Raw genomic sequence first — 12,513 nt, forward strand, 5'->3', positions numbered from 1 at the left:
ACAATGAATACGAAATGGGCTCAATGAACGAACGCTGATTGCGCTAAGCCATAGGAACGGAGTGCATTAGGTGACGGGGGATGGAGGGGTGAAGAGACTTCGTCTTCCTTTTATATGGGACTTACGAATGTATGGCTAGGTAAAGCGCATAGTGCTTGCATGCATCACTCCGGGGGCTAGGGAAATATGCCGCTTTCCCCCATTTCAGATGGGTCTGGATCCTTCTTAGCTTTTCTGACTTCTCGTCCTGTACGGATGCGTAATACTCGCAGGTTCTACCAGCTTCTTCCTATTAACAGAGAGTTCTGATCCTTCGAAAAAGCACGAACCTACCCGCACCGATAAATCCAACCAAGTAGCCCCCCCCCTTTTCTCCTCTCTCTCAAGTCCCCCACATGCCCACCCCCTCCTCCTCCACCGTCTCCCTAACCTTCTCCCTCTCCGCCACCCTCTCCACAAGCGCCGTATACTCGGGGTACTTCTCCCTCATCTCAAACCCCTTCATATTGCCCCACCGCCAAAACACAAACAAATACGCATCCACCGCCGAGAAATCCTCGCCCACAGCCCACGTCTTCCCCTGCAGCCTCTCCTCGATAAACGCATAGCAGCCCGCGATGGTCTCCCGGGCCTTCTCGCTCACAGCACCGACCAGCGCTGCATCCGTGACAAAGCGCTCGGGGCGGAATAAGCCGCCGAAGGCTTGCCCGTGCAGCGTGCCGGACAGCCAGTTCATCCATTCGTAGCAGCGCACAGTTTCAAGATTTGTTTTTCCGAGGAAGTGCTTGGTGGGCGCGAGTTGTGCGATGGCGGTCATAATGGCTGGGGTCTCGGTGATGACGGCATCGTCCATCTGCATGAAGGGCACCTTCCCCTTGGGGTTGAGCTTGAGGTACTCGGGTAGGAAGCCGGTGCTGTAGCTGATAGTGGTTGTTGTGTAGGGGAGGCCGGCTTCGCGGAGGAGGATGTGGGGGGCCAGGGAACAGGCGCCTGGGGCTAGGAAGAGGTTGAGTTTTGGAGCCATTGTAGTGGAGGTGGGTATTTGGCGATGTTAGTTAGAAGCGTATAGCTGCACTGTGTGCGGTTTTGGAGGGCTTTAAATGCCTTTCGAGCGCGTGAGCTGCCACCGCATCCTGCTCGGATTCTCGTACGGTTGCAGCGATTACGATAGCATACCTGTTGTGCTCGGTGAGCCTCCAATGAGACACCGCGTCGTGATTGCGAAGGCGTAGTTTTATGTGAGATGTGTGAGTCATCCATGGAAGGATGAGGCAAAAAAGAGTAGGTCTTATTAGTAATCTTCGGGACTTGTTTCCGCCGTTATGTCCGAAGCCCAAAGAACGAGAACGACACCGCAAGGCTCGATATGAAAAGCCCTTACAGTCAAGGCTCACCATAAGCAATTTCTTGGCGTAAATTACGATCATACAAATCCTCCTTACTCTAGCAACGAAATTACTTCTTACCTAGTAAATTACATCTACTATAAGCATTTACAGCGTTATAAGCAACTAAAACCCCCCTTGCTTATGGTAAGCCTTAACTGCACGTCACCAAATCAAGTCCTCCACTGCAAAGCTTACCCGCTGCCTTATGCCCAATCCTGTGGCCTAAACATCCTTATCCTTCTCCTTGTACGGCCCCTCATTCGCCCTCACAATAGCCTCCCTCGCACCATCCCACTTCTTCCTCTTCCCCTCGAACAACCGAAACAAGTGCGGGCTATAAACCCCACCCATCAGCAAATTACAAAACCTGCGATCTCTCAGCCAGAACATCCACCCTTTCCACCCATAGCCCAGATACTCATTGGCGCCCGTCCCCGCAGCCTCATTCGCCCAGCGCATCCACGGTCCCGGCTTCGCAATGCCAGGATACACACTCCCGTTCCTCGCAAGGCTGCACACCCACTCGTGGTGCTCGTCTACCGCCTTCTCCATCTCTTCTCGTGGCGGGAGCGACGCCGCGCCTTTCCAGATCTGGGCGAGAGCCATGGTGCCCATGTCGTAGATTTGGAAGGCTGGAAAGGTGAAGGCGACGCTGCCCAGGAAGGCAAGACTCTCCGGCTTCTGCAGACTGAGCATGTTTTGGTAGAGGCGCGGCAGCGGCTTTCCGTTTGAGCCGGCGGCGGCGGCCCACGCCTTGGTGGTGCAGCGTGTGGGGTCGTACTCGGGGTCCACGATGCTGAAGTCGGACTTGTATCCGGTACAGAGGACGATGGTGCCTACTTCAACGAGCTCTCCGTTCTCCAGTTCGACTTTTTTCCCGGCGAGGATACGTTTGATGCCTTGTACGGATTCCACGCTGCTGTTTTCCAGGCAGGAGACTAGGTCATCGGAGACGATGGGGATGGATTGCTTCAAGCTGGGTGCGGGTTCGAAGCCCCATTCCGGCCGTATGGTGAAGCACTTGTTCTGCAGCTTCTTCACAAAGGCGTTGAACATCTTCTCCGCTAGGTTCGGGAAGTAGCAGGTCATGAAGTTGTGCACATTAACGAGACGGTAGCTGAGTGAGTGGTCCCCGGAGCGGCCGTCGATCACGCGAGGGATCTGGGGTCGATACTAATGTTTAGCGATGCTGTAATCCGCGTGGCGAAGCAGGGCGTGCAGTCTGAATGGGAAAGAACTGGTGACAGGAAATGCGGAAGGACAAAAGGTGGGGGTAAGCACGTACGATATAGTTGCCATGTGTGTGCGAAAGATATATCTTTGAGGCATGACCGACTAGCTGGGTTGCTGTATCCGCAGCCGTGTTCGCGAATCCGACGACCATTACGCGCTTATCTCTGAGATCTTCCGGCCTACTCGGCGAGTCAGCTATGGTCTCCGTCCGATGCATCTGCATGGAAGCGTAACCTTTTAAAAGCACGTGAATGGATGCATTCACCCTCAAACTTATGCATCCCTTCAATGGTAGGAATGTTAGGAACATTATTGGCGCCAACTGAGACGACGACTTTGTCGAAGTACTCCGTAGGTCGGTCTTCAATATCTAGGGCCCACTTGTGCCTCTTCTCGTCGAAGGTCACGCGTCGAACGTTAGTGTTTAGCCGGGTGCGAGGCTCGAGGTTGAATTGCTTAGTGTACTCCAGAAGATACTGCTGCACCTGCGCTGCGGAAGGATGCGTCGGCACATCTCCAGGAGATCAGCGTTCCTTCGTTCTCTCGACCGTGAAGGAAAGGAGGAGATACCAGCTGGAAATTCGAAATCAGTAAAGCAACCCTATCGGTATCAGCTCCGGCTTCTATCGAACGCAGGATATACACACCCGTTCTTTCGAGATATTGGTTACCGTTTCCCGCATCACGGAGGTTTTGTCTTCCTGGGTATATTGCCATAAGCCGCCCACATATCCGTTCCTCTCAAACCCCGTCACATCGAAGCCTTCCTCCGCGAGGTTCTTTAACGCCACCAGGCCCAGCGCGCCTACCATACCGCGTCAGCATAACGTGCTCATCCCGACGAGGAGGATAGCTCACCGAGCCCGACAATCGCGACCGTGACGCCTTCAGCCATAGTCGAGATGGCTGGACAAACCTTCTTTCCAGCATCTAGGGAGAGGGAATGGGCGTGCCATATATATACTAGTCTCTTGGAGGGCTTCCGATCGGATGCGAGGGGTACGAAAGGCACGATCTCAGCTGAACATCAAGGTGCCCAACCGGACTTCCACTGCGGGTGCCATCCCGTCGTATTCACCTGATCTGACCAGATCAACGCTCCGCATTGGTTCCTCGGGCCCCCTCGGAGTTGATAACCATCTTATCTGATGAGATAAACGACCAGATGGTGTGAGAAGCAAGGGCTGGGCTGCCATCTGTGGTGCTCCTTAGCGAGGGCCGACTTGGCGAGCGAATTCGGAGCTCAGGAAATTCCACCACACACAGAACCCGGGTTTGTCAAAAGCCGCCAGCGCCAGGCACGTTTCTCCCGAGCGCTGGAGCGCTGAATCACCAAACAGCGTCCAAAACAAAGTTCGCGACGACGTTCTATCTTTGCGCGTTCAAACGCAGACCCCGGGCCCGAGAGCTAGATGACTCGCGTATCGGGCACCCAATGAAACACCCTCGCCTCCCAAACGGCAACGATCATCAGGAACCAAACAAAAAGATCAGACGAGACGCTCCTGCAACTGAGTAGCCGATACCAGCGACGAGGTACATATGTGACGAGTTCGTCAGCATCTGCGTGATAGCGCGTCTAGTCTGCCTTGAACGCGTACGCCTCGCCGCCTCGAACGAGAAGGCTCGGCATCAGAGTTTCGCAGGAGAACCACGACGGCGGATTCGCGACATGTTCTCCAACGGTTTTTGAACTGCATGCTGGCTGGAGCGCGTCAGCTCTGTGTGCCTCGAGGTGCGTGCACGTCTCCGCCTCCGGTGCATATTCGCGCGGGGACGTGGGCTAGACTTGGAGTAGCTGCAGCACCGCTCGTAACACTTGTCCGCCTCGACATGGCGACGATGGCGGCGAGGGTGTGATCAGCACATCTTGACACCTACAGCAGTATCGACTACTGCGGGTGCGTTGTTGGCCTGGTTAGTAGGAATGGAAACTCGAGAGTCATGGAGTACTTCGACTCCTCCCTTCGACGGTTAGAAGAAACGCATAAAGAGATGGACATCTGCTGTTGCGATGAAGTCTTCTTCTCATTCCCAGCAGCGCCTTCTCTCTCATTTCCGGGGGATTTTGAGACTGAGTGCTTGGTTGTTCTTCTTTCGTTGCTCTTCCTTCGCTATTTTCCCTTCTTGTGGATTTTGCCATTTATATTCCGATCGTTTGCTTCGTTGCTACTTCTCCCGTCCAGACTGCCTTCAAGATGCGTTCCTCGTCCCTCATCTTCCTGGCGGGCTTCCTATATCGAGTCCAAGCCGATTTCTCAGCCAGTCCCGTAGCGCCAGCGAAGCGCCAGTCAACCTGCCCCACTGTGTGGACGGACATCGCCTCGGATCTGCAGAGCACCTTCATCTCGGACGGGGCATGCACTGATGACGCCCGGGCAGCCATTCGAGCCGCATTCCATGACTGCTTCCCAGGCTCGTGCGATGGCTCCCTCATTCTGGCGAATGAGTGTACGGACCGCGGCGAGAACGCCCAGATAGTCGACATCTGCAGTACCTTGGGAGACAAGGCGACAAGCTTCAATGTCAGCACCGCCGACATGATCCAGTTTAGTGCAGGTATGTTCTCACTCTGATCCAAACGGGAAGTCTCCTGACATATGGGGGTACAGCCGTAGCCATTGCATCCTGCTCCGGGGGACCCATCACGTCCTTCTACGCCGGGCGAACCGACAGCAGCACGGCAAACCCGACGGGGCAACTCCCGGGCCCTAACGCGAACGCCAGCGCGCTCGTCAGCGACTTCGCCGCCAAAGGCTTCTCCATCACCGAGCTCGTCGCGCTCGCCGGCGCGCACACAATCGGCAAGCAGCTGGATGGCTCCGCCATGGATTCCACAGTGGCAAACTGGGACTCGGGCTTCTATACCGAGGTCGCGGACAACACCGCTCCGGATCCGCTGAACAGCGATCGCTTCTTGAGCAATTCGAGCGAGACGAGCGGGCAGTGGAGCAGTGTGGGCGCAAGCAGTACCAGTTTCGCTGATGCGTTTGTGCCTGCGATGGAGAAGATGAGTTTGTTGGGTAATGATAAGGCTAGCCTGACAGATTGCTCGAGTGTGGTTAGTAGCTACGCGGCGGGCACGTTGAGCCAGAAAGCTGTGGCGCAGAGCAGCGACGGGACTAGCAGCGATGGGACCAGTGAGCAGGACGATGGAAGTTCCACCGAGACCGGTACCGGTACCGGGACCGGGACCGGGAGCGTGAAGGCCAGTGAGGGACCGTCGAACCGTGGAGCTGTCGGTTTGATGAGGATCGCTTTACTTTCGGGTTGTACTATATTAACATTATGCTGGATGTAATTTGGGATCACTATTTTGTATTGTTTCGCGGGAAGGACTTAATGGGGTTAGTTCGGACTTGGTCAGGGGCGTTACAAAAGCCGGGAAGTAATGCCGTTCAATCAGTCAATGAGATCACTTTTTACTCTTCAACACAGAGGCTCATTCCTTTACCAGGTCTCCTCCTCCCACCGCAAATAGCGCTCTCAGCAACTATCTGTCTGCAATCAGTTTGGGGCAACCGCCCTTATCAAGCGCCTGGTGAAGAATACTAACCTATTCATCGGACCCCTAACTCCACATCCGCCTCTCCTTCTCGATCCCCTCCACTCTGCGCCCCGCGAGTCCTGACCAGTCCTTTTCGCGATCGATGACTGACGCCTTTGCAAAACGCCCATATGACGACGGGAAGCGCGAGGGCGACAAATACGCAGACGAAGATGACGCCGATCATATCTCGTTCGGATAATGCCATGGTATAGGTGTGGTATTCGACAGTTGAGTAGGTTTAGAAGCTCTCAGAACTGTGTGTAGTATAACTGTATGTAGCTTGTGCAGTAGAGAAAGGAGATCAGCGGCTTTGGCAGAGGGAGATATATAGCAATGGCCGTGTTTGCGAGCGGCTTCAGCAGTGGGTGGCAGTGGAGTATTGAAGGGGACCATGTTGGCGTTCATAAGCAGGGCATGGAATCGTCGCGTGGATGCTTCACGGAGAAGATAAGTCCAAGGATAGCGACCGTTCGCGGCATTCGAAATGTACATGTATCGGAACAACAGGGCGTATCGTGCGAACCCTGGGCTATTCAACAAGGAGAGATAGCGAGAGCGCCTGTGGTGTCTCCCATTCTTCAGGGCCAACATGTCATTTGCACGGACGTGTTCCTGGGATTCCAGCTGAGTCAACTTCTTGTCGCGGAATGAGAGGTGCTTGTGTCGACAACGGCTCGTTTGGCGATACCATCAAGCTCTGAAGCTGTCCGGCGGGGCGTGTCGCTGTGGGTTCCGACCGTTTCGCCAAGCTGAATATTTGATCAGGAGTTCCGTGACGGGCGCCATAGATTCCTCCCCGGCCATGATCCTGCTCTTCTCTCTAGGGAGCTTTCGATAGAGTGCATCCCGATCTCTGCTCGCACATGCTCGTGTCGGGAACCCATGCTATGGCAGGAGATCCGATCGGCGCAGAAAGCCAGAAGAACTCTCTGTGAAGATTGTGCGTAAAGTTGTGGCCTCGGGGACGCATGAGGAATACGTAGGAGATTAGCGGAACACATAGGGAGGGAGAGCCTGACCTTGAAGATTGATTAGAAAGCGTCTTCGCTTAAGGTTCGCACTTACCTTTTTGGGTTGACTCGACACAGTGGGTCCTTCCTACCAGAATCGCGCGACGACATCACAACAGACTCTACACACCTCTTCTCGAATAACCAGTCTTCTATTGTATCGGGCGCTAGCCAGCAATCCGAACGAAGTCCCAGTAGAGTACATAAAAGGCTGCTGCCATCTCACCCAGCAGACAACCCATAAAAGTCTTACGACAGCTCATCTGCTGCGAGACGACCCAGCTCAGCAAACCGCCCACCTCGCACACGTAGACGCACACCAGATTGGCAGCAAGCCAGCCGCGCCATCCGCAGCAGACGAGCCTCGCTCTTCCCTGTCGGAATCCACCCGCGCTCGAGAGCCGCATCCACGTCCACCGATGCACACAAGTATGAGATACGTTCGAGCGCCGTGTAAGAAGTCGAGTTGAGGGAAGGACGGGGGCGAGTCATTCACTACTCGTCACCCTTCTTCTTCTTCTTGGAGGGTGCGGCCGCGCCTTCCTTCTTCTGGTGCACGACGAAGCGCGTGTAGCACTCTTCCGGATCCCACTCGAAACCAGCGAGGATAGGGAGGTCGAGCTCGTCATCGGCCTGGAGTGGAAAGTCAGCGGGACTATACGGAGGGAACGATTTCGGATACGAAGCGAGGAAGCGGGACAGCCGGAGGCATCGGCGTGGCACCAGCTGGTGGGCAAGATAGGGCGAATACATACCTTCTTCTTGAACTGCTTGTAGATGGCGTCTAGCGCGTCCTTGATAGTGACGCCCTTGAGGTTCCGCGCGGTGACTTCCAGCCCTAGCGGGAAGTGCAGGTCGACCTTCTTGACCATGGGTATGCAGAGGGGCTTCTTGAGTGTGTCTGGCTCTCCTAATGACGTAGGCGAGGTGTTCAGCTTCCTATACGGCGAATGAGTCAGCCTTGTTCGATGCCATCGGAGACCACTGGGGTGACGCAGCCGGCGGCAAGCTCGCCCATCGCCGGTGCACCAAGTTGGTGGCGAAGGCAGGGCGGGCATCCACATACCAGTTCAGTTTCTGCGTCTCAGGCGCAATCTTGATCGGCTTCTTCTCCTTCTCTGTCGGACTGTCAGCCGCACATCCCTTCACCCACGGCCCGTCACGCCATGGCGCACTGGAGAGAGCGACGTACCTAGGTCCGCGATGTTGTACACATCGGCATGCAATGAGCTGCTTCTCCGGGCTCCCTTCTTGGCGTCCTTGGGCGCGTCTTCCACGGCGGAATCGACCTTGGAGAGCGTGTTCTGGGTTGCCGCTGACATGGCTACGGCAGCACGACGGCGAGGTGGTGGTGGTGTGAGCTACAAGGAGCGGTGGATGTGGAGTTGAAAGAGCTTTGGAAGCCGCGAGGCAGAGGTATCAACGTGGATAGCAGAGGGTAGTTCAAACACAGCAGAGAGCGTGTGAGAGGAGGGAAGGAGGGAGGGCGCAGCAGATGAGGGGTCAATCTGGCCGGGAGCACAGGAGACCTGTCACTTGATCACCACACCACCGTCCAATAGAATGCTTCAGCTGCATGCGCACGGACCATGTTCTGGGGTAAATGCGGGGTGACCTCAGCCCGCTCCCTTTGAGACAATGAAGATGCAGGGCGCCAGTCGCAGGTACGCGCCATTACGAGCCGCTCATTAAGACTCTCGCCTTCAGTTTGCTTTGGGCGCCGTTCGCGGCCTTGCGACGCTGTTGCAAAGGCGTCTAGGTGGTGCCTCATCTCGGTGATGTGAGCCTCACGCGACCCGGCCCTACGTCATCAAATCGGATGACCGTCGTGGCAAACCGCACACCGTTTCAGCTCGGCCACCAAAAGCCGCCGATAACTCAAGTATCTATATGGTACATATACATTGAGCCGGGGTAGCACGGGAGCATCATGCAATTGAGCCAGGTCCTCCTGGCATCTTGCCAAGGGATTCTGCACGCTCTTCTCGATCTAGTTGACCCGATCTCGGACTATTGAGCTTAGCATCGGAATTTTAGATGCTGATATTCCGAAAGACGGTCTATACACTGAACAGATGGCAATGCGAAAGCGTCAATATCCAATACGTCTGCAGGGGGCATCTCTACGAGTGTCCCTGGATCACCCGTGGCTGGTACAGCTCCTCGAGATACTTCTCCTCTTCCTCAGTCAGCGTCTTGCCCCTCGACTCGAGCGCCTCATCCATTCTCCCCTCGGTACTGAAGCCGATGATGGGCGACGTGACGCGCTTGTTGATCCACGCCAATGCCACCGTGCTCATCTTCCAGCCATGCTTCTTCGCCAGCTCCTCCACGCGCTCGATCATCTTCTTGTCATTCTCCGAGTGGCCCGAAAAGCTACTCCCGTTGTTCTTCTCGCCCTCGGAGCGAATCGTTTCGCCGAACTTGGAGGCGGGGCGGGCGAGGTGGCCGCGGCAGAGTGGTGCCCACTAATATCTGGCGTCAGCAACGCAAGCAAGATCACAGGAAAATCACAAATGTTTCCCTACCGGAATCAACCCGACACCAGTACTATTGCAGAACCTATTCATCTCCCTTTCTTCTTCGCGGTAGAGCAGGTTGTAGTGGTTCTGCATGCTCACAAACTTCGTCCACCCGTTCTTCTCCGCGACAAACTGCATCTGCGCAAACTCCACCGCCCACATCGAGCTCGCGCCGATATAGCGCACCTTGCCGCTCTTCACAAGGTCATGCAGCGCCTCCATCGTCTCCTCGATCGGAGTAGTCGGGTCGAACCGATGGATTTGCAGCAGGTCGATGTACTCGAGGTCCAAGCGCTTGAGCGACGCGTTGACGGCGTTGAAGATGGCCGCGCGCGAGAGCCCGCCCTGGTTCGTGTAGTCCCTGAGCTGGGGCATCTCCTCGCGGTACATGATGCTGCGCAGGCCGGGCGTCTCGCCGACGTAGCCGTAGCATTTTGTTAGGATGGTGAGTTTTTCGCGGGGCAGCTTGTACTTTTTGATGGCGTTGCCGATGATCGTTTCCGAGACGCCGTTGGAGTACACATTGGCTGTACAGTTCGTAAGCAACAGTTGCTAGGAGTCTGGGCAATTGGAATTCGCGATACCTGTGTCCCAAGTCGTGATTCCTTTATCATACGCCGCCTTTAGAAGTGGCAAGGACTCTTCTTCTTCAATAACCCACGGTTGCCATTCTTTGGACCCAATGCTCATAGCACCGAGGATTGGCACCGACACCCTCAAGCCGCTCTTCCCTAGCTGCCTGTACTCGGCTTTTGATTCTTTGAGGAGCTGCTGAATGTCTGCCATTTTGCGATCGGCGTGTGTGGTGGGGCTTCAAGGCGAGGCGGGGTACCAGGCGATCAGGGAGGAAACAGAAGCGGAACTTTGGAACAATTGACAGACACTTGGGTACTCGTTGCATTTATATAGCCGTAGCACCTTGCGGCAAAGCGGTTGATTACGAATCCCCCGCGGAGCAATTTTTGTCATGTCGCGGATTTTGCGGTGATAGTCGTTATCCTCGAAGACGGCGGCGCTGACGCTCCTTTGAGTAGAGCAACGAGCCCGCTCGTAGGACCATCGCTGGTTGGCATGACTTTCTGCATCCATGTTGCTTTCTTATTATTAAGTACGTCTGTTCTACACCACGCATACACAGTGACTTGCAAATCCTCCGGGTTGTAGACCTGATTCTTTGGCGGTCTCGTCTCGCTGTAGAAGTGGCGCTGGATCGGGGTATCACAGAAATGTGAGTAGTCACGCAGGTAGATGTTTGTTTATTGAACAAGATTTTTGAGCTTTATCCCCAAAGGCGCCTGTTCACACACCATAATGCAGAGAAGCTCGTATGCCCGTGTAAGAAAGCCGCACTCCACGACAACCCGCTCAGTCCTCTGTGATGTTGCCCCGCTCCGACACGTACAGACCGTCCAAGAACTTTCGGATATCCTTGTTGCGGACACGGCAGATCTGCTGAATATCGGCGGCACTCTGGGAGACGTCTTCGAGGCTCTGTAAAATGGTCAGCGATGCAAGCACGCCCTGCGCCAAGATGTCTTACGTTTCCGGTAAGCAGGAGCTCATCCTTCGTGGACTTGGACGCCTCGACGTTGACACCGGGCCGCATGTTGACCCTTCGGACGATCTTCTCGCCAATGAAGTTTCGGATCTCAACCTCGTAGCAGTCCGTGTCCTTGTTCTTATCGATGTTGACGTTGATGGGAAAGCTGGCGGCAAGTTAGCGCAATGCCACGAAAAGTGCGTAGACGAGAGATGCAAAGATGCGTGGAGCAACGCTGCCTTGTGATCGGATGCCTTCAATGACCGGGGACACGAAGGTTGCATAATATGCACTCCGCATCGAGGCATTTCTGCGGAAATAGCAAGCCCAGTCGGCTAGGCGAGCGTTGGGATTCCGCTTGAAGGCCGTCGGGTTCGCAGGCAAAGCTCGTGGATTGTGGGCTAGGAAGGTAGACGTACTGAGCATAGACGTATCGCATCCTACTCGTGTGTTAGCCCAGATGGTAACGGAGTCACCGCAGCCCGCTTACTTGTACTTGTATCCCTTGGTAACACCAATGATCAAGTTGTTCTATCGAAGTCAGCCTGACCGCTTCCCCAGGAGTACCATCCGGCTTCGGGAGATTCCTCAACGTACGATGAGTGTTCGGACAGTTCGGATGGTAGCGACGCTCTTTCGCGATCCGTGGTGGAGCTCGATCTTGATGAGGTTCTTTTTGGGCTGCGCACGCCTTAGCTGTTCGTTCCGATATCTCAATCTAGTCCAAACGTACGTGCGTGAAGCTGACAGCCAAGTGACCGAGCGACTTGGACAGTTTTCCCTGGTGTAATGAGTATTGCATCGGAGGTTCCGTCGCGGCGCACTTACTCGGGGGCCTAGCACCAAGACGTCAGTTAGCAATCCAACAAGCCTGACATGCTGCACTCACCCTCGACGACGACGTTCCTGGTCTTGATTGAGACCTTCACCCCCTCGGGGATCTCAAGCTCTTCCTCGGAGTGGCTGTGGCGCAATTGTCAGTCCTGTTCGATCGTAATTGAGGTTTCGCGAATGTGCGGGTCGCGCTCCGCTCCTGGTACGTCTACTGGCCGATCGCAGGAAACAGAGGGACCCAAACTCGCAAAAAGGCGGGTAAATAGACCGGGGATGCGTACATGTACTTCATGTTGAGGACGGCGGCGTGGTCGAGGAGTTGTTGTCGCTGGTCAATATTGTCGATGAAGTTTCCATGTGTGGGCTCGGAGAAACTGCTAGCCGTTTGCCGACGCTGACGCTAACCCCTTTCTAGCTGTGCCAAGGAAGCGCTGCG

At 55.2% G+C, this 12,513-nt stretch overlaps 6 protein-coding genes across 6 annotated transcripts; 1 reads left to right on the forward strand and 5 right to left on the reverse strand.

Annotated features, from left to right (window-relative positions):
• Nucleotides 1-162: 162 nt before the first annotated feature.
• BU26DRAFT_316505 (glutathione S-transferase) lies at nt 163-1,273 on the reverse strand. The gene is made up of 3 exons (XM_033821992.1): nt 1,103-1,273; nt 267-1,038; nt 163-214 (listed from the first exon to the last, which is right to left on the reverse strand). The coding sequence occupies exons 1-2, from the start codon at nt 1,254-1,256 to the stop codon at nt 383-385; spliced, it is 810 nt and encodes a 269-aa protein (XP_033684354.1). The 5' UTR covers nt 1,257-1,273; the 3' UTR covers nt 163-214; nt 267-382.
• A 337-nt stretch (nt 1,274-1,610) lies between these two features.
• BU26DRAFT_426545 (FAD/NAD(P)-binding domain-containing protein) lies at nt 1,611-3,433 on the reverse strand (the record flags this gene model as incomplete). Its single annotated transcript, XM_033823681.1, has 5 exons — nt 1,611-2,549; nt 2,674-2,803; nt 2,856-3,135; nt 3,192-3,222; nt 3,269-3,433. 5 exons carry the CDS (start codon nt 3,431-3,433, stop codon nt 1,611-1,613), a joined length of 1,545 nt encoding a protein of 514 aa, XP_033684355.1.
• A 1,470-nt stretch (nt 3,434-4,903) lies between these two features.
• On the forward strand, nt 4,904-5,685 carry BU26DRAFT_400266 (class II peroxidase; the record flags this gene model as incomplete). The annotated part of the gene is made up of 2 exons (XM_033822789.1): nt 4,904-5,180; nt 5,234-5,685. Coding segments are annotated over 2 exons (729 nt in total), but the record flags the coding sequence as incomplete, so codon positions are not given.
• Nucleotides 5,686-7,484: 1,799 nt separating this feature from the next.
• Nucleotides 7,485-8,612, reverse strand: BU26DRAFT_316598 (uncharacterized protein). Its single transcript, XM_033821993.1, has 4 exons — nt 8,374-8,612; nt 8,248-8,299; nt 7,937-8,120; nt 7,485-7,814 (listed from the first exon to the last, which is right to left on the reverse strand). The coding sequence occupies exons 1-4, from the start codon at nt 8,501-8,503 to the stop codon at nt 7,677-7,679; spliced, it is 504 nt and encodes a 167-aa protein (XP_033684357.1). The 5' UTR covers nt 8,504-8,612; the 3' UTR covers nt 7,485-7,676.
• A 354-nt stretch (nt 8,613-8,966) lies between these two features.
• BU26DRAFT_484748 (aldo-keto reductase-like protein) lies at nt 8,967-10,554 on the reverse strand. Its single transcript, XM_033825858.1, has 3 exons — nt 10,288-10,554; nt 9,710-10,230; nt 8,967-9,649 (listed from the first exon to the last, which is right to left on the reverse strand). Exons 1-3 carry the CDS (start codon nt 10,487-10,489, stop codon nt 9,305-9,307), a joined length of 1,068 nt encoding a protein of 355 aa, XP_033684358.1. The 5' UTR covers nt 10,490-10,554; the 3' UTR covers nt 8,967-9,304.
• Nucleotides 10,555-10,883: 329 nt separating this feature from the next.
• On the reverse strand, nt 10,884-12,369 carry BU26DRAFT_519462 (60s ribosomal protein-like protein l9; the record flags this gene model as incomplete). Its single annotated transcript, XM_033829060.1, has 7 exons — nt 10,884-11,194; nt 11,244-11,409; nt 11,734-11,738; nt 11,841-11,924; nt 11,977-12,024; nt 12,140-12,206; nt 12,359-12,369. 7 exons carry the CDS (start codon nt 12,367-12,369, stop codon nt 11,069-11,071), a joined length of 507 nt encoding a protein of 168 aa, XP_033684359.1. The 3' UTR covers nt 10,884-11,068.
• Between the last annotated feature and the right edge of the window lie 144 nt (nt 12,370-12,513).

This window comes from Trematosphaeria pertusa, assembly GCF_010094035.1.
Source record: "Trematosphaeria pertusa strain CBS 122368 unplaced genomic scaffold BU26scaffold_7, whole genome shotgun sequence".
NCBI classification, from domain to species: Eukaryota; Fungi; Ascomycota; class Dothideomycetes; order Pleosporales; family Trematosphaeriaceae; genus Trematosphaeria; species Trematosphaeria pertusa.

Excerpts from the sequence above, each read along its gene's own strand:
- BU26DRAFT_484748 (XM_033825858.1), bottom strand. The coding sequence starts at position 10,489 with ATGGCAGACATTCAGCAGCTCCTCAAAGAATCAAAAGCCGAGTACAGG. Across the intron at positions 10,231-10,287 it reads AATCACGACTTGGGACACAG|CCAATGTGTACTCCAACGGC; the intron begins GTATCGCGAATT and ends CGAACTGTACAG. Across the intron at positions 9,650-9,709 it reads CTGGTGTCGGGTTGATTCCG|TGGGCACCACTCTGCCGCGG; the intron begins GTAGGGAAACAT and ends GCCAGATATTAG.
- BU26DRAFT_316505 (XM_033821992.1), bottom strand. The coding sequence starts at position 1,256 with ATGACTCACACATCTCACATAAAACTACGCCTTCGCAATCACGACGCG. Across the intron at positions 1,039-1,102 it reads AGCTCACGCGCTCGAAAGGC|CCACCTCCACTACAATGGCT; the intron begins ATTTAAAGCCCT and ends ATCGCCAAATAC.
- BU26DRAFT_316598 (XM_033821993.1), bottom strand. The coding sequence starts at position 8,503 with ATGTCAGCGGCAACCCAGAACACGCTCTCCAAGGTCGATTCCGCCGTG. Across the intron at positions 8,121-8,247 it reads GAGACGCAGAAACTGAACTG|GAAGCTGAACACCTCGCCTA; the intron begins GTATGTGGATGC and ends TTCGCCGTATAG. Across the intron at positions 7,815-7,936 it reads ACAAGCAGTTCAAGAAGAAG|GCCGATGACGAGCTCGACCT; the intron begins GTATGTATTCGC and ends TTTCCACTCCAG.